General features: G+C 46.9%; 1 protein-coding gene across 3 annotated transcripts in view; it reads right to left on the bottom strand.

Annotated features, from left to right (window-relative positions):
* Nucleotides 1-1,892: 1,892 nt before the first annotated feature.
* Nucleotides 1,893-19,700, bottom strand: part of FAM168B (family with sequence similarity 168 member B) — a 33,057-nt gene continuing 15,249 nt past the window's right edge. For 2 of the 3 annotated variants that reach the window (XM_058664376.1, XM_058664377.1), the window contains exons 3-7: nucleotides 16,132-16,215; nucleotides 5,816-5,958; nucleotides 5,537-5,735; nucleotides 3,242-3,367; nucleotides 1,893-2,995 (exon numbers count right to left, since the gene is read on the bottom strand). In XM_058664376.1, the coding sequence (XP_058520359.1) occupies nucleotides 3,255-3,367; nucleotides 5,537-5,735; nucleotides 5,816-5,958; nucleotides 16,132-16,215 (539 nt within the window). In that variant the 3' untranslated portion in view covers nucleotides 1,893-2,995; nucleotides 3,242-3,254. The remainder of the gene's footprint in view (nucleotides 2,996-3,241; nucleotides 3,368-5,536; nucleotides 5,736-5,815; nucleotides 5,959-16,131; nucleotides 16,216-19,700) is intronic. The other variant, XM_058664379.1, reaches the window with a different exon arrangement.

Here is a 19,700-nt window from a genome sequence, read left to right as displayed (position 1 = left end):
CTTCAGAATGCTTTTCAATGACGGATCACAGGAGACAGGATAGATTCTGGAAATACCTCCATGCCCAGCTCTGGTTCTGCAAGTGGCCTCACATCCCAGAGGCAGCAATCTCCAGAGACTAGTCACTTCCCACTGACCACTTAGCCCCCAGCCGAGACCTACACAAGCTCTAGGGGCACCGGGCAGCAGCAGCTTTGCAGCCAAGCCACACACCTCCCAGGCCTTGGGGAAGAGGAGGAGCCAGCACAAGGATTCAGCTGAAGGACTCTCAAATTAGGGATGCTACAAAAAAAGCAAAACTTTCTCAGAATGTTCCACAGTATGCTTGCAATACCAAACTATACAGCCGTGAAAGAGGATTCTGACTCAAGTTCTATTCCTTGATTCATCTGGTTGGGAATGAACACTAATTAAAACTACACGCTGACAGGCTGGTTCCTGCTCTGAAGCCCAGAGTCTCCCCTGATCTGCAGGAACTATCTTACACAAGTACATTCCACAGCTGACACTGCTTCAAGATTTCCACACACATACACATCGGATCTGATAGTCCCAACTCAACTTCACAAAATGAAAACAAGATAAAAGAAAAACATTATAGGGAGAAACATTTAAGAAGCTGATGTAAATGGGAGGGCAATACAACCGGCTCTGCTCTTCTTTAAAGTATCCTTTCAGTCTGTGCTGATGGAGCCACTGGCCCTGGGTCTGTGGAAAGCCTGAGGACAGTGCACATGACTGCCTGTCACGTTACCCACGGCTAACAGGTAGTCTGTGTGTGTGTGTGCGGGTGTGTGTGTTGCTTACTGTGTGTGAGCTTCCACTGTTGTCGTGTGGGACTTTTTCAAAGCACACACTAAGATCTAAGTATTTTCTACTATCTACTGTCACTCAACTGGGAAAACTGACGTCTCTGTTAGTCAGCTGAGACTTGGAACCCTTAGGATCTTTGGATATTGCAAACCATCTACTCTACAGATGGAATCCACAGACTCAAAGCAACGGACCAACTGTGTGGCGCCTGGGGTAAACGTTTGCCCTTTGCCGCTCTCCCCCCCTCCCTACACACACGGGGTAAGTGCTCAAGAAGCAATTTGAAGTACTCATCAGTAAACATTCTATGTTAATAGTCATTAGAAATAAGGAATCTTCTGTTTACAATGATCCATGCAAAAATATTCCTAAACTCCTTATAAAATAAAAATGTGGAAAAGGACATTATGAAGAGTACTTAATATAAAAAAAAAAAAATCTAAAGTTATCGAAGGCTCGGTGGTCAGGTGTTCCACTTGCCAGAGGGGCTGAAGGCCAGTGGGCAGCCCCCCCCCAGCATCAGAGCCCTGACCTAGCTGCCAGACACAGAAGCACAGAACCCCCTCCCAACCGAGGTGCAGCACTCACAACAACGGGGTGGAAAAAGGCTGTACCCCCATCCCCCTCTTGACAGACCCCTAAAAGGAAACAAATCCTCACATTCCCAACCCCGACCCTAAGTGAAAACAGACACCCACACCTATCCATACCAATCCAGCACATTCTGGGAGAAACAAAGTGGGGGGAAAAAAACAAAAACCTCTTGGAGTTCTTATGTACAATATTCAGATCATAAGCTCAAAACCCTTGCCCTAATACACAGCAACAGGCAGGTGCAGCTGGCCCTGCCTGGCCCTCCCTGCTGTCCGTGCCTGCCTCGCACTCAGTGCCTCCAGCTGCAGAGATGGTGGCTGAGGCTCAGAGGCCAGCCCCCAGCCCTCCTGCCTCCCTCGCCCCATCTGCAGGAGCCCTCTCCAGACAATCCCGAGGACAAGTCACCGTCAGAAGTTCAGGTTTCAACATTTTCGGACGTTATCCACAGCCCTGACTCTCTACAAAAGACATGAGGAATTGTAAAATAAAGTTTTGTTCCCTTTTAATCATTCTTGAATATACAACTTTCATCATTACAGGCAGATGAAATCTTTGCCCTTCTTTGGCAGGGGTGGGGGTTGGGGGGCACAGAAATGCCTACATTTTCAGCTGAGTCAAATGCTTCTCAGGGGGGAAAAAATATGAAATGATTTTCTATGCTAACTAAAGCAGAGGACAATACCTCCTCCAAGCTTGGCTGTTTTCCACCTATCAACCACCCCGGGAAAATAAATCAATTCTACACAGGACTTTCCAAGTAAGATGCATACATCACCATCCTTCTCATTCTTCTGTAAGGAAAATTTAGATAGCAGGGAAACTGTTTTTGCTGATACATAAACCACCCCCTCGCCCCTAACTGTCCCGTCATGTCGCTCTACTCTCTTGGGCTGATCTTACGGATGTCCCTGTCCCAGTGACCGCACCAAGCCCATCGGAAGGGAAGAGACGCTAACTGGCTGCATCCCATCAACTGCAGCCTCCCTTCCCTTTCCTTGTCCCTGTAACCCGCTCCCACCAGTGCAGTCAGTGCCAAAGAAACAGTTGCTGAAAATTAAAAGTCCATGCCCCTAACTGGCAGCCCACATCAACCCCAGAGGGTTGAAGAATCATCTAAGGGATTTCAGATGCTCTATGAAGAAATTCACTTTAACACTTAAAACTTGAAGACTCTGCATACATTACAACAGTGCATTAGTGATACAAGTTGTAAAATACGTTTCCATTCCTTTGGATTTTGCATATGATGGTTTTGCATCAGTCACTGCAGGTAGATTGAGCAAGCTTTGTTTTTGTGTTTGTTTAAACATGCATTCAACTAGATATGATTCAGAATAGATTAATACTCCCTTTTTATCATTACAGTTAGCTAAAAAATTGCCAGGCAGTCCACAAAACAGGATTTTCTTTGAGACCAACCCACAGAGTTAGTTGGAGACTAACGGCACTGGGACCTGCTGGGCCGGGATCTAGTCGAGTTTAGCTAAGTGTCGAGAGCAGAGAGAACAAAGTCCTGGTTGGAGGCTCCAGGCCTGCAGCACCAGCTGTGGAACCCCAGTGATGTGACTGCACAGCTCGTTCCTCAAACCTGCGGGGAAAAAAACAGTCAGTCAGAATTCTCTGAACACCTCAGCCCCAACAACTCAGCGAAGACCAGAGCCAACAGGACTTGTTTCTTTCTCCCTTCTACTTTGCCAAGTTCCAATAAGAATAAAAAGTCCCACACTGCCCTGCTCTTGGATCACAGGTTACATGTGTCTGTCTCCCTCCGTTACCCTCTGAGAAGCGCACTCCCTGTAAGGACCCACCCAGCCAGCTTTCACTGGTAACTTACATTTGCAGGGTGATCACCACTGAGGGGGCACGTAGCTGTAGGTGGGTGTTCCTGGGGCCCGGTACGTGGGTACAGTGACTGGATGGGGAGCGACGGGAGTTGGGGAATGAGCAGTCAGCAAGGTACCTACAAGAAAGAACAAGCTGCCACACACACCGCCCGGCCCGTTCCTCCAAACTGCCCGGCCAAGAGCAAGCAGGCCTGCACCTCTGAAGGAAGAAGAGCTGGTCCAGGCTCTGTAAGAGCTCAGAGCACGTTAACTGTCTACACTCACAAGCTGGACACACAGGCCCACTCATACTGATCACATGTTTGGTAAAAGCTGACGTGCCTTCCCTTCATAGGGAACACTCAATGATTTCTGCAGGTCAAACTCTAAAATTATAAAAATAAGTACTATTCAGATTTTAAAAAGAAAATTCTGATATATGCTGTTACACCAAGTTTAAGAACATTATGCTAAGTGAAATAAGCCAGTCACAAAAGGACAACTAACGGTTGATTCCACTGACAGGAGGACCCTCAAGGAATCAAACTCATGGATACAAAGCCCAGCAGGGTGGTGGCCAAGGTTAAGGGGGCAGGGGACAGGAACTACTACTTATTGGTGACTGCAGTTTCAGATTTGCAGGATGAAGAAGTTCTGGAAATTTATGTCACAATGTGAAGGCATTTAACATCACTGAACTGTACCTCTAAAAACTGGCAGGATTTAAAAAAACAAATAGAAAGTGAGACCTGGGGATTCTAAGCTGCACAAGCTTCTGAATACATCAAGAAATATACATTTCTCCCATACTCACAGAAACTTAGCAATTAGCTCATGTGTGCACAAGCAGCACCTCACGCACAGTGGCCTTCACCCCTGCTGCCCACCCACACCCACTTCTGCCACTGCCCTCCTGGGGGGCTCTCAAACATGCAGCCTCTGACTATGCCACACTATCTTTTGCCTTGGCAGTCCTAATGAGAAAAGCTAGACCTGACAGACTATGAGGAGAAACACACATGGAATCAGCATACCTTTCTGGCAAAATTTCCTTTTACTGAGGTACAGTTCAGAAAAACAAGTTATAAAGTAGTTTTTCTTAAAAGTATCAGTTCTGGACAACCAGGGACATCAAACGTGAGCACTGCCTGAAGCTGTACTGCCATATTTATTCAAAGTTCAGGACGCAATCTAAACCCCCCATGGTAGAGTCCGGCACATTGGCTCAACTGGCTAATCCTCCACCTCCACGTGCGGCATCCCAAATGGACACTGGTTCATGTTCTGGCTGCTCCACTTCTAATACAGCTCCCTGCTTTACGGCCTGGGTAATCAGCTGACGACGGCCCAAGACCTTTGGACCCTGCACCTGTGAAGGAGATGCATGGGAGCGCTGGCTTCGGATGGGCTCAGCTCCGGCCAACTGCAGCTATTTGGGGAGCGAACCAGTGCAAGCAAGATCTTTCTGTCTTGCCTTCTTTCTCTGTAAAGCTGTCTTTCCAATAAAAATAAATGAAAATTTAAAAAAATCTGACCAACAGCCAAGGCCATTTGGTCTGGTGTTGCCAAAGCAACCACATGTGAGATTCGAAATTCACTTAATCCATAGCAGGTTAAATTTTTGATATATGATTTTGTATGGTCCATCAATGATGTTTGTAAATCTGCAAAGAGCCCTGAGCAGAAACAGGGTTCCCCAGCCCAGGGTTAGATCAAAGCTTCCAAGGCTCTAGAGCCCCCAAGTTCCAGGACCACCTGGCCAAGGTCACTGGTTTGTTTCCCTGGCTTGCAGGAGACCCCGGGAGGTAATGCAGAAGAGTGTCAGAGGCCTTCTACAAGCTGCTATTTCTATTACAACAGATCAACTTTCCTAGATTCACAAAAACTTCTCCATTAATACAACCTGGCCTGCAGAGCCCAAATTCAAAAGAAGCTATCAAGACCACCAATCCCCCTAGAACACAGGTTTCACATGCTCATGAGGCTGGGAGTGCGTGCTGCCACACAACAAAGTGAGTGCAAGGCCAGGGAATGCCATTCAGCCACACTCTATGTGGGGGCCCTTGGTTCATGGGTTGTTACTTCACACCCCACGGTTCAGTCTCCTCTAAGCTAAAAGGAGAGAGGAAGGAAAGGGAGAGAGGCAATGTCCAAGGCAACTCACTGCTCCTTCCCCAGGGAATCAGATGTCCTTCCACACAGCCATGGTCATGAAGTCCACACCAAGGCTCTGAACGTCCGACCACTCTCCGCTGTCCGTGGCTCTCACATCTCTCAGAGTGGACACCCCAGGAACGAGAACTTACCTGCTGACATTGCCATCGTGGTCCCAGCCACCATGCCCATGGTGACCCCGTTGCCTCTAGGAGGAGGGATGGGAGCAGGGTACACCGTGGCTGGCATGCCATTGGGCTGCACCACCGTGGTGTGGTGGATGACGTGAGGGGGTGCTGCATACAGCGGCTGCGTGTAGTAGGTGCCTTGCTGCGGGAAGAATACAGAAAACTGCCATAGGGCCCCATGGCTGGGCATGAGACTCCCACAGCACCAGTCCTTCCCACATCTCAGGGCATAGCCAAGCATACCTGTGCATATGGGCTCTGCTGGGGGTAGGCACTTCGCACGGGATACACAGCCGTCTGGTAGGGGTTGGGGGAGGAAGAATATGGTGGCACAGCCCCACTGGTAGGGGAACAGGACACTTTGTAAGGTGTGCCGGGAGTGTAACCTGGAACAAAGAAAGCAATGGCCTGTGTCCACCCATGTCAGGCACGGGAGGACAGCCTCCCTGACTCAAGTTTGCCTCCCCTGCTTCGACCCAATGAGCAAAGACTTGTTGGGAGAGGAGGACAGAAGTGTGTCTGCCCACATCAAAACGAAATAAACACCTGACCTGCTGGAACATAAATTAGCCTGGTCTTCCCAGGGTTTGACATGTCTTGTAGTTCCACAATTAACTTCTAAACATCTTAAAGAAATAAATGTGGTGGGGGGGGGAGGAAGAAAGAAATGGGGAGGGGGGCAGAGCTGTGTTGTAGCAAGTAAAGCCACCACCTGTGCACAGACATCCCATACGGGTGCCAGTTCAAGTCCCGGCTGCTCCACTTCCAATCCAGCTCCCTGATGATGGTCTGGGAAAGCAGCAGAGGATGGCCCAAGTGACTGGGTCTATATAGCTCTGCCTTTCAAATAAATAAATTTTAAACACATACACATATATAAGACTTAGCTACAAGCATGCTTGTCACAGCAAAAACAAAAGAAGCTTGTTAAATACCACCAGGTCAAGAAGACCTGGTTAAACATACCCACTTCCCTTTGTCCCTACTCCAAACAACATGACAATAACAGTAAGGCATATTAAGAAATAAAAAGATAAAAAGCCACACAGAGACCAAGAAGGCAAAACACGGCATCCTGAAACCTACAGAGCTTTACAGGAAAAGGAGTTAGCCACCTTGACAAAGTCGCACACCCTGGCAGTAGCAGGGAAAGTGAAGAAGCAAGCAGCCGCTCACCAGGCCTGGAAAACACTCAGCAACCCATTTCCAACCTGATGAAGGATTCACAGAACAACAGCTGGGAGTAAGAGAGGGAGGGAGAGACAGTGTGGTGACAGAGAATGCTAACCCTCTGCCCGCAGTACCAGCATTCCATACGGACACCAGTTTGTGTCTGGGCTGCTCCACTTCGATTCTGCTCCCTGCTTATGACCTAGGAAATTGGTGGAGGATGGCCCAAGGCCTTGAGGCCCTGCACCCTGGAGGAAGCTCCTGGCTCCTGGCTTTGGGGTCAGTTCAGCTATGGCCGTTGTGGCCGTATGAGGAGTAAACAAGAGGATGGAAAACCTCTCTCTGTCGCTCCTCTACGTAACTGTACCTTTTAAAAAAGAGAAAGAAAAGAAAAAAAAAAGTTATGCTTTTTCATGCCCTTCACAGTCTTACAGATGGAGATGCCAAGGCCAAGACGCTTCTGTATGCCACAGACATCCCACCAAACAGGTACCTCAGACCTGGGGACATCTGCAACCTGGGTCTAAACCCCATCCCTCAAACAGCTCCACCGGAACAGGGATCAGATCTTCCCAGGTTTCCCTATGTCACTTTAAATGTCATCAACTGCTATTTAAACATGAAGTCTCAACCAACTTCCAATAAGACAGACCAGAATACACAGGTTTTCAGCTGAGACTCGGAACCCAAGCTCACAGATGAACAGTTCAGAGTCCCTTTCTCTGCTCAGCTCCTACTCTTTCAGAAGAAAGGCAAAGATGGTTGCATGAGTATATTAGGTTAAAATTCATGAAGCTGAAGTACTAAATGTGCATGCCCTCTTGTTTGCCAATCATACTACAGCAAGGTTGTAAACTATTTCCCTTAATTATAAATGTACGATAGTATGAATGCCATCATGTTTTAGCCTTCCACAAATATAACTCAGGTCCTCCCAAGTGACTGGCTATTTCCAAGGAAGAAAAGAGGCACGGTGCATGGTGGACACATTGGTGACCAAACAGAGCAAAAGGCGTATTGCACCAACACAGTGGCTCAATCACCTACTGGAGATGACCTATAAAGACCCAGCCCTTCCTGTAAGTTGCATGACTGTGGGGAGCGAATTACAAGAAAACAGACCAGTATCACAGCAGTCCTAGGCAGTCTTGGCAGGCCAGCAAGGGACAGTTAGCTCAGCCTACAGGTAAAGCCTGTATCAAAACAAAGGAGCTGTGGCAGTGCAGGCCTGTCCTCAGCAGTCCTCTGGACAAGCACACACACAAACCACCCCACTGATGCAACTCAATTCCTGCACCACTATTTCTACTGGCCTACATAAATGACATCAGGACTCACTAAACCCACATCTCACGAAGATGGTAACAAGTTCTTAGAAACAATCTTGTGCGTGTGACATTTTGAGAACATACACTACATGAAAAGTTAGGAATCACCTGGACTTCTCGAGCTGGCATATTTTCACATTGTTTGAAGCAGAGGTGGGGAACCTGCTTCTCTGTTAAGGGCCATTTAGACATTTACATCATTTGCGAGCCATATAAAATCAGCAACTAAAAATGGGCTTGCTACAGATGTACTGAACTTTGAGCCCTACCTGCAACTGTTTTGACAAGGCCATGCCAAATAATCCTGAAGGCTTTATATGACCCAAGACATTCCACACACCCAGAAAAGAAAAACCTAATAGGGTCCCCTTCATTCATCATACAATTAAAAAAACATTCAAGCAATAGATGAAACAACTAGAAATATGAACATTATAACTCTGATATACAAGTTGATAAGTATTTTGGCACGATAACAATACCTATTTTTTAAAATTTTCTTTGAATTCACTGATTTTTATCTGAAAGTCAGATTTTACAGAAAGAGGGGAGAGAGAAAGATCTTCCATCCTCAAATGGACACAACAGCCAGAACTGAGCCAATCTGAAGCCAGGAGCTTTTCTGAGTCTCTCATGTAGGTGCAGGGGCACAGGAGAGCTGGATTGAGTTCTGCTCCACTGCTTTTCCAGGCCATTAGCAGAGAGCTGTATCAGAAGTGGAGCAGCTGGGACACAAACAAGTGCCCATACGGGATGCTGGCGCAACAAGCAGAGATTAGCCACTATGCCATCATGCTGGGCCCTAAGACTATTTTTTAAACACTAAAAAGCTGATGAATTTGATGTCTAGATGTCTAGATCTGCTTCAAAATAACATAAGGGAGGGTGAACAAATTCCTGCTAATGCCAGGTAATGGTAGGGATTATCCTGCTAGGTATATGTGTGAATATTTGAAACTGTTACTAATAAAAACACTAAAGGGGAGAAGAAAATGCTAGGCAGACTGTTACGGATCAGAAGAAACCAGAGGGACAGGTGCTTGGTCTAATGGTTAAGACGCTAGAGGATGTTTGCACCTCACAGCAGCATGCCCAAGTTCAACTTCCAGCTCAGGAGACCGATTCCAGCTGCCTGTTACTGTGAACACAGGCAGGCAGCATGTGGGTTCCACTTGCAGGAGACCTGGATTGAGTTTCTGGTTCTTGGCTTCAGCTTTGACCAGTCCAGGCCATTTCAGCCACATGGGAAGTAAAATAGGATGGGAGCCTGCTCTGTGTGTGTGTGTGTGTGTGTGTGTGTGTGTAAAGCAAACCAAAACAAGCACATTTTTACAAGCAAATTCAATACGCCTTATTGAGTGAGTACTGAGGGATAAATGAAAAATTTCAATATGAACTGTTAAATAAAATTAGGGAATCATTGTTTTTAAATGTAATAATGGTGCCATACACATGCATAAGAATGTCCTCACTGCAACGTTAGGAATGGCCATACTGAGTACACAGAACACAAACCATGAGGGCTACATATAATTCTGAAATCAGCAAATATTAAAACCACCACCTATACACACTCATCACGATACAAAGTAAATGTGACAAAATGTTAACTTATGAATCTAAGTAGTATTGAGGAAATTCACTGTACTGTCTATATAGTCTTCAAATAGATATTAACAGAATGGACAAATACAAAGCTTCCAGATAGCTAAACACATCTAAGTGGAACGGAAAAGTTCCATCCTGATCACCGTCACGCACGGCCTGAAGAAACAACCAAGGGAAGGAGCTAGAGGAGCCCAAGCATTGCCACACCCCACAGCCCCCTGGAAAAGTAACGCGATCTGCTGGACCTGTGAGACAGCCATAAGCAGGAAGGCAGGGCTCTCCAGCAAGCCGACCTGCCAGTTCAGCATGGGCAGGAGAACAAGGTATTCAACACTGAATATTCAATGCACACAGTTAATCTTCATCAGCAAATTATGGTTATACATAACAAAACAGAGAAGTTATTTGAGGAAGTGAAAATGCCACAATGAATTCACAATCTAAAAACATCCTCTTAAAGACTCAAGAGTATTCTTAAAAAAACAAAAGGCTAGAACTATTTTGTCTATTCAAATCACAGAACAGCGTGAACCCAGAAGATGGAAGCTTGACCATCAGAAAAAAAACTTCTAAGAACACAGAACGCTGCCAAACCCATGGAGGAAGAACTGGCCACAGTCCCCTGGAGACAGGCTCTTGGAGCCAGAAGCACTCTGCAGCTCCAACACATCCACCAAGAAGGGTGAAGTCCTCCCCACCCCCTTAAAAGCATTTTATAAATTATGTATTTATGTGAAAAGCAAATGTTCGCAACAGTTGTTTCTGAACCAGGCTAAAGCCAGGAGCCTAGCACTCATTTAAGGTCTCCCAAGTGGATGAGAGAGACCCAGATCCCCAAATCATCATCTGCTGCCTCCTGGGGTACACAGCAGGAAGGAGCTGGAGCTGAAGCACGGCCAACAGCCTCGGGCCAGGGCTGGAAGCCAGGGACTCAGAGGAGCTGGCCGTCCCAAACAGCGTACTCACTGCTATGCCCAGTGTCCTCCTTCACCGCCTGGTTACTTCCTTAGGAAACAGGACTGGCAATTCAGTAGGCCTTTCTCATTATCTACTCAAAACTTGTGACTCTCCTATACACTGCAGGAGAGTAGTACAGCAAACCCACCACCAAAAGCAGAGTAAAGTCGGAAAGCAGACAAGGATCCAAACGAAGAGCGAGGCAAGAAGCTCTTGGACTTGAGGAAGAACGCCCTGGTGAAGGTTCAGAAGACAAGCAGTTCATGGTGGAGCAAGAGGTGGAGGCCTCCAAAAAGAGCATCCCCAACCCTGTACCAGCCACTGCCTATGAATTCGGCATCCCACATGGGAGCTTGTTCTAGTCCCAGCTGCTCCATTTCTGATCCAGCTCCCTGCTGATGTGTCTGGGAACACAGTGGAGGATGGTCTGCACCCATATGAGAGATCAAAAAGAAGCTGTGGACTCCTGGTTTCAGCCTGGTCCAGGTCCGGCTTTCACACCATTTGGAGGATTGAACCAATGGATAGAAAATCTGCTTCTAACTCTGCCTTTCAAATAACTAACTAAATCTTAAAAAAAAAAAACAAGAAACAAACAAACAAAAAAAAAAAACAAGAAACAGAAAACAGGGTCCAGTGCAGTAGCCTAGTGCTAAAGTTCTTGCCTTGCAAGTGCTGGGATTCCATATGGGCGCTGGTTCTAATCCCGGCAGCTCCACTTCCCATCCAGCTCCCTGTTTGTGGCCTGGGAAAGCAGTCAAGAATAGCCCAAAGCCTTGGGACCCGGCACCCGTGTGAGATCTTGGCTTCGGATCAGTTCAGCTTGGGCTGTTGCAGCCACTTGGGGAGTGAATTAGTGGACAAATCTGACTCACCAATAACAATGAATAAATCTTAAAAAAAAAATTCTCTCTGCAAATAGGCCACGCATCCTCTGAGATGAGATCCCAACTCCTGGGGAGTAGTGGCGGGGGGGGGGTTGTCTTACTAAGGACAGGTTCCACACAAACCCAATCCAGGTCTCCATGCAAGTGCTTATCTACAAAGGGCAAAGGAGCTGCAGAAGGATACACACATGCGGCACAACTGCACAACGTGTGCAAGACCACAATCACAGGAAGAGACATGCAAGAAGGGAAAGCTGACTTCACGTCACCCAAACAAGGCACCAAGAGGCTCCCAGGAAGAACGGCAGCAGCACGCTACAGGAACCATGGGAAGAGCACCACAGCGACAACTCAGAGTCCAAGGGCAGACCTGCCCCTGGGGTGCAGATACGGTGCTGCTGACAAGGTGGTACTGCTGATTTTCAGGTTTCAAAGTCTTGCAGAACTACTGGAATTGTTCAACCACGTGCAGGCAAGCCTTTAGCTTGAGAGAAAAAGAAACTCCCACAACCCTCCCTCTAAATGTTTGCTCTCGAGTGGGTGCCAGGCAAGTGTGATTTTTAGACAAATCTCTTGTCACCTCATGGACATTACTCTGAGTATAAAAACAAAGGCTGACTCATAAAGCATATTGACTTTTCAAACATTCTTCATTTGTACCCTGACCAAGGTACCCTAGATGATACTGTTTAATGAAACCATTACACTGTTAGTTGTACTTGCTCATAAATATTTACAGATCTGATTACTGATTCCCTTAGGCTGTCACCTTGGCAACTCTTACGCACTGTTCAAAAATACGTGCTAACATAATATCTGAACAAACTGTTACTAAAGGTTACCAACAGGAACTAAATGCTTTCTTGACAACTTCAAACCATCACTGCAATATTAGTTACAGGTGCATGTGACAGTAAGCAGGAACCAGAGGCCTGAATGGCCTGGCCTTACTGTCATCTGTGCTGCTCATGAGCCTGGGGCCAGAATCCTCTAAGTCCACTTCCAAGTAATATATTTATATAATTACTATATATGTATTTATATATTTACTAAGACTGAAGTTAAACAACTTTCCCAGGACTGACACAAACAGCAATTAAGCCACATTCAACTTAACGTCACAGTCCAAAAACAGCACATTCCAGCCATGCATGCAGACGGCCCACTACAGTCACCTGCTAGGAAGACAGAATGATCAATACCCTCACCATGTACAGGCTAAGCAATGCAAACTCCCAGCAGAAGCTGTGACATTTCATCAGCAGGTCTCTGGACCTCTTTGTGCCCTGCTTGGAAGAGGGCTAGAAACCGGCCAAGCTGACACTATGAGGCATTCTACAAGCTCCTGCACCACAGACCAGCCTTATCCAGTGCTAAGAGAACCAAAAGGTAGATGAAGAAAGCCACAGTAATGAATAAAAACTTGCCTGTTTAATATCTGATTTCTGGTGGCTTCGGTTTGCTCAAAAAGGGGAAAGGCCCATCAAGAAGAGAGATTGTAAAAATTGAAGACATGAAAACAAGGAAGAGGCTGTAGAAAAAGGGTGCAGTGTGGGACAGACTCGGGTCAGATGTCGTCAGGACCATCAAAGTGCCTTTGTTTTTCCATTTATCAATTTCATGCAGAAATCTGTATTTGTAGCTTCTCCCAAAAAACCAGAAGAGGTGGCAGTGTTGGGTCACCTGCTGGCACCCATCAGTAGGCGCGCTTCAACAGGGCAGCCTCAACCCCACTTGTCTGCCTCGGCTTCTTCCTGGAGGAACCACCACAGAGCAAGCTTGGAAAGGGGGCAACAAAGAGTGCTCTGAGAGGTGGCTGCAAGGGGCGGTGGCTGACCCTGCCTTGCCTGCAGGCTCCACATGGGGACATGGTGAGAGGTGGCTGCGAGGGGCGGTGGGTAGCCCTGCTTTGTCTGTGGGCTCCACATGAGGACAGCAGCAGTAGCATTGCCCTCCCCTGCAGAGCAGGGCTGGGCACTTTTCCAAGAACAGTTCTGTGAGCCTCAATGAAACCCGAAGCTGGTTTTATAAAATGAGAAAGGGCTGTAGGCTTTTGGTACATTTTCCCATGGTACTGTATGAAGAAAATGAATACAAGTAGGCTAACTGAACATTCTAGAATAATTTATACTGGTGTCAGCATGAGCAGATGTGAAATAAACACTTAAGCAAAAAAAAATGAATCTCAACTTTTTCTTACCACTATGAACAAAAACTGACCCCAAATGGATCTCAAATATGGTGGCAGAACAGGCCAAGCCACTGCCTGCCGTGTCAACCTCCCACGTGAGACCAGCTAGAGCCCCACCTGCTCTACCTCTGACAAAACTCCCTGCTAATGTGCCTGGGAAATCAGAGTAGCACAGTCCCAGCGTGCGGGCCCCTGTGCTCACATGTAAGTCCAGACAGAAGCTGCTCACTCCCAGCTTCAGCCTCGTTCAGCCTCAGGCACTGTGGTCCTTTGGAGAGTAAACCAGCAAATAAAAAGATCTATGTCTCCCTCTAACTCTGCCTTTCAAGTAAATAAATAAATGATAAAAGCAAAACAAAACAAAAGCCTGAAATAGTTTATAAAATTTGCAGAAGAAATAGAGAATGTGAAGTTTTGGTTAGACAAGTTTCTTAGACTCGATATTAAATACAGGATCCATAAAAGAAGACAACGATAAACCAAACTATTTGGAAGATGCCATTAAGAGAATGACAAAGCCACAGCCTGGGGAAAACATCTGCTAGTCATACAGCAGCAGGGGCGGGTACAGTCGTTAAAATGCCATTTGGGATGCCTGCACCCCATCTTGGGATGCATGGGTCTACGTCCTGCTCTGTTCTCACCTGCAGCTTCCTGCTGATTGGACCCTGGGTGGTAGCTGTGAAGATGCCACCCACAGGGGGCCCTGGGCTGTTAGGAGCATCTGGGGAAGGAACCAGTGCAGGGGAGCTCCGCTCGTCTGTCCCTCCCACACTCTTCAAATAAAATAAAAGACACTTCCCTGAAAGACTTGTACACGAATATTCACCACAATTTCATTTGTAATGACCAAAATCTGCAAATAACCCAGAAGCTATGGAAAATGGATAAGCACAATATAGTTCTGGAATACCACCAACAATAAAAGGGAACTACTGATACACACAATATGAATGTCAAAGTAATTATGATTTAAAAAATCAGCCAAAAAAAAGTATACCCTATACGATTCTATTACACAAGATTTTAGAAAACAGAAAGAGCATCTATAGCAAGAGAAAGCAGATCAGTGATACTGTGGTGTCTGGGAACTATCAGAAACGGCCAAGGGGACATCCGGCCAGTGATGTGTATGCTCACACCCCCAAGTGGGATGGTGGTGCACATCAGAACAAACACAATCCAAACTGCACTTCACATATGTGCAGTTTATGGCTTATGTGAATCCTCAACAGAGCTTTCTCTTTTTTTAAAGCAAAACAATGTGAAATGTTCTACAAAACACGGGTGATGCCAGTGAAGAGCTCACTGTGTAGTCACATGTGATGACACCTACCACTCCCTAACAGACCCAGCAGACAGGCAGAGCAGAAGCAGTCTGGGCCAGGTGGAGTGAGATCGCTACACAAGGACACAAATCAACACCTGTTCTGAAAAGATTAACAGGGACAGTGTGGAAAAGAGCTGGCGAGCTCAGGTCCAACTCCTGGCCTGAACGACCTCCAAGTCATGGGAAGGCTCTGCTGGGCAGGGACAGCGTGGGGGCACCACAACCGAGGAAGCAAGGCCTTTCTCTGGCCATGAGCTGAGGCTGATGAGAAGTGGTCATGGAGGGAGCAGTGAGGAAGAGGAGGGTGGACGGGAAGAACACAAAGGCAGAATATCAGATTAACAAGACAGAAAGAATTCAGGAAAGGATATTGCTAATGTCTTTTCAATGCTGAAGTTAACTGAGAGACAAAAAATAAAACTCCCAGCAGCCTCCCCAGTAATGTGTCTACATGGAGCTCCCAGGAGAGCAGGCCTGCGGTCAGAGCACAGGCCAGGAGCACTGCAGCGGAATCAGAGCGTCCTGTCCAGGGATCCGAAGCTCACGAGGACCCAAGCAGAACGTAATGCAGTGTTGCTCACAGCACAAAACCCCAAGATACAAACAATTAAGTTTTACAAGATATAGACTCAAACCAAGGCCATTTTCAATTCTAACAAAATTTCAAAAAACCTAAATATAACCCCCTGCACTCAACAGAGGAAACAAGAGACTTCTTTTTGCAAAAATAACTGATGTGCTGTAAGAACATCAAATTCTGCCTCTAAGCCCACGAGCACAGGAAGGCGCCACATCCGAGCAAGCCTAGATGGCCCTCAGCCTAGTCAGCTGCCAGTTGTGTCACAAGGAGCGGCCTGAAACAATCCGGCACTTCAACTGAAGCCGCTTCACTGGGAAATGAGAAACACAGCAACTAGAGCTTTAAGTGTGCAAAAACAGAAAACATCTCTTCTTTCCTGTATCAACCGGGTTATTCTATGGACAGAGTAAGTCAACCCCGATTCCTAATTCAACACATCCTCTTTTTAAAATTCGTCCCCTTCAAATATCTCCGAGCCACATGCACAGAGCATGACACGAGCACGTACCTGTCTGGAAGGCAGGATTCGCTCCAGGGTACATGTTGGGAGAGTAGGCAGGAGCAGCTGCTGCATAGCCCATGGGGAAACCAGCTGAAGAAAAGCACACAGAACAATCAGATGTCAGCAACCGAAGGAATGACGTGATTTTACACCCAGAGCTCCCGCAGCCCCACCATTCTCACTTTATTCATCCTATCTCCACACGACGACCTAAGGGGCCCCAACAGCTTATCTAGAGATGTTTTGTTTCCTCAGAACACCGATAAAAGTAATTTTAAAAAAATTAAAACTTAAAAGGGAGCAGGCAGTGAGCATAGCTAAGATACCCGCGTCCTATCTGAAGTACCTAGAGCTCAATTCCTGGCTCCCCTCCAGACTCCAGCTTCCTGCCAACACAGACCACAGGAGGCAGTCGGCGGTAAGGGCTGCAGTAACACAGGTCCCTCTAACCACGTAGATCTGCACAAAGCGCCCGGCTTCGACCCAAGCCTGCCTCCGCCCTCTTGCCGGCCATTGTGGACATGTGGGGAGTACACCAGCAGATGAGAACTCTCTCTCCCATCTGTATTATTGTCTCTCAAACTTTAACATTATTTTAATCAGGTCATAGTCATATCTTTTAAATTTGTAACTAAATGCTTATAACTTTCCACAACTGGAAAGATCGGCAGAAACCAACAAGTCTACTGTTTCAGAAGTGGCACTAAGATGTCACCCCTTGAGACACCCAGAACCCACTTCTGAGTGCCTGGAATCAAGTCCTGTCTTTGCTGCCCAACCAGCTCCGGACCACTGGAAGACAGCAGATGCTGGGTCAAGCGCCTGGGTTATGCCACATACATGAGACCCGGCTGCAGCTTCCACATCCTGGCTCCAGCCCAGCGAGCCCCAGCTAAGGAGTGAACCAGCAGCTGGAAAACATCTTTATGCCATTCTGCCTCTCACATAAATAAAAAACAATAAACACCAAAAAAGGGGGGGAAGGACTCAAAGAAGACACACACACACACACACACACACACACCCGCAGCACAGCCAGAATCACAATTAAATAAACTAACCCTCAAGCTGGATTCAAAAACTCCTCAGACTATGTGAGCTGTTACTCAACAGAGCAGTTACCAATGCTAAAGGCCTCACCTGCCAGCTCCTGTTTCACGGCCTTCACTGAACGTCGTAAGGAAGAAATGGGGATCCAAACCTAGCTGACATCCAAACGCCTGTTTTTGCTGATGCTAACAAACAGCAAAAAGTGTTTGGTTTTTAAAAGATTTACCCATTTTACTTGAAAATCAAAATTACAGAGAAAATAAGGAGAGACAGAAATCTTCCACCTACTAGTTCACTCCCTGAATGGACACAATGGCCAGAGCCGAGCCCATCAGGAGCCAGGTGTTCCTTCCGGGCCCTTCTAAGTGGCATATTTTTATTTAAAAGATAGAAAAAAATAGGGCTGACAACTAAGGCATGGCAGTTAAGCCACTGCCTGAACAGGTGCCAGTTCAGTTCCCAGCTGCTCTACTTCTCATCCAGCTCCCTGTTAATAGACTTAGGAACGCAGCAGAGCAGGGCCCACTCAGCAGTCCTAGGATGACCTAGAAGAAGCTCCAGGCTCCTGGCTACACTGGCCTGGCTTCAGCCATTGCAGCCATGTAGGGAGTGAAATCAACGGATGGATGGAATCTTGGTATCTCTCTCTTGCAATAAAATAAGTACAACTTTAAAAGACACATATTTTAAAAGGCTAGTAATTTTTTTTAAATTCTAAGGCACTGTTTAAAAACTTCTAAACTCACTTTGGGCTTTTTCACATTCTGAAATTTTTTTAAATAATTATTTTATTTTTATCGGAGAGGCATGTTATACAGAGAGAAGATTCAAGGAAAGACCTTCCATCCACTGGCTCACTCCCCACGTGGTGCCAACAGCTGGAGCTGAGCTGATCCAAAGCCAGCAGTTTCCTCTACATCTCCCATGAGCGTACAGGGTCCCAAGGCTTCCCAGACCATAAGTAGGGAGCTGGATGGGAAGAGCAGCAGCTGGAACACAAATTGGTGCCCATATGCTATCCCGGCACTTCCAAGGTGAGGATTTAGCCACTAAGTCACCATGCTGGGCCCCCACATTCTGAAATTCTTTTTTTTTTTTTTTTAAATAATCTTACTTAGTTTATTAGGGAACAAAGTGTCAAGGGTTACAGGGTAAAAGTGGGTAATACCATTGTTTCCACAGCAATATCATTTTACCCTGTATCTGGGGTCAGGGAAAAAACAAAGGGAAAAGCCCCACCCAACCTCCCACCCATCCCAGATCACCAACTGGAGGCGCGCTCTGAGGGTCCTGCTCATACAGTTTTGATAGTTCATCAGTTCTGGATTGCTGCCAATCTCTCAGTTCCAATCGCAATGAACCCTATTCAGAATCCACTGGCTAACAGTCTCTTCATGGTTGGGGTTCTAAGATAAGCAGTTCAGTTGGAGGGATCTCCAAAGAAACTTCGTCTGAGATGATCCCAGGCCTGATTCTTGCTAGTACAGAGTCCGACACCGTCCGTCACACCAATCAGCTTATGCTCATGCTGGTCGTTGGGAATACTGGGTTCGTTCTGTTTCCAGCCCTGTCTTCCTCGTGAACCAATGGGTGTTGTAGTCCAGTTCAATCCTGCCCACTTCATACTCGGTCCTCACGCAAACCGATTGGAGCTGCAGCCTGGTTGGGGCGACTCCCCATAACCCCCACCAGTTTTGCCCCCTACCCTGGTTCCCATGGTTGCCAGTACACACCGCAGGCTTGTCAAGTCTGTCCCGCATCCTGTTTAGCTCTGGCACGTGTTGATGGGCATTGAAGCCCAGCACAACCCAACCAACCTACTATCCAGCCCACACCTACTGACAGGTGCCCTTCTGTCCAGCCACCCCTGCCCCTGTCCTGGTGTTCGTGCTGTCCAATGAGAGTGGTAGCCCCGATGGAGGTGCCCACTATTTCCCTTCTAGGCCACACTCACTCCCAGATTATGCACTCTCCAGGTAGTTCTGGCATCAGACTTGACAGAATTAGCTCCAAGTGCCAGCCTCTGCCAGCTAGTACTGCGGCTAGCTCAACCAACCCTCACCCACTCTAGTTTTTGCTACATTCTGAAATTCTAATCACAATTTCCATAATTCAAGATGCTCAGTCATGGGCTCAGCACGGTAACCTAGTGGCTAAAGTTCTCACCTTGGAACCACTGGGATCCCATATGGGCTCCAGGTGATGTCCCAGCTGCTTCACTTCCCATCCAGCTCCCTGCTTGTGGCCTAGGAAAGCAGTAGCAGATGGCCCAAAGCCTTGGGATCCTGCACCCACACAGGAGACCCAGAGGAGGATCCTGCCTCCTGGCTTTGGATTGGCTCAGCTCTGGTCATTGTGACCACTAAGAGAGTGAAACAGCGGATGGAAGACCTTTCTCTCTCTGTCTCTCATTCTCTCTGTAAATCTTACTTTACAATAAAAAATATTAGGAAAAAAGATGGTCAATCACACACTCAAGTTGCAAATGTCATTAAACTTCAAACACACACGTGCAATCACAAATA

Source organism: Ochotona princeps, chromosome 5, assembly GCF_030435755.1.
Source record: "Ochotona princeps isolate mOchPri1 chromosome 5, mOchPri1.hap1, whole genome shotgun sequence".
NCBI lineage: Eukaryota > Metazoa > Chordata > Mammalia > Lagomorpha > Ochotonidae > Ochotona > Ochotona princeps.
This window is presented reverse-complemented; position numbering and strand designations above follow the sequence as displayed.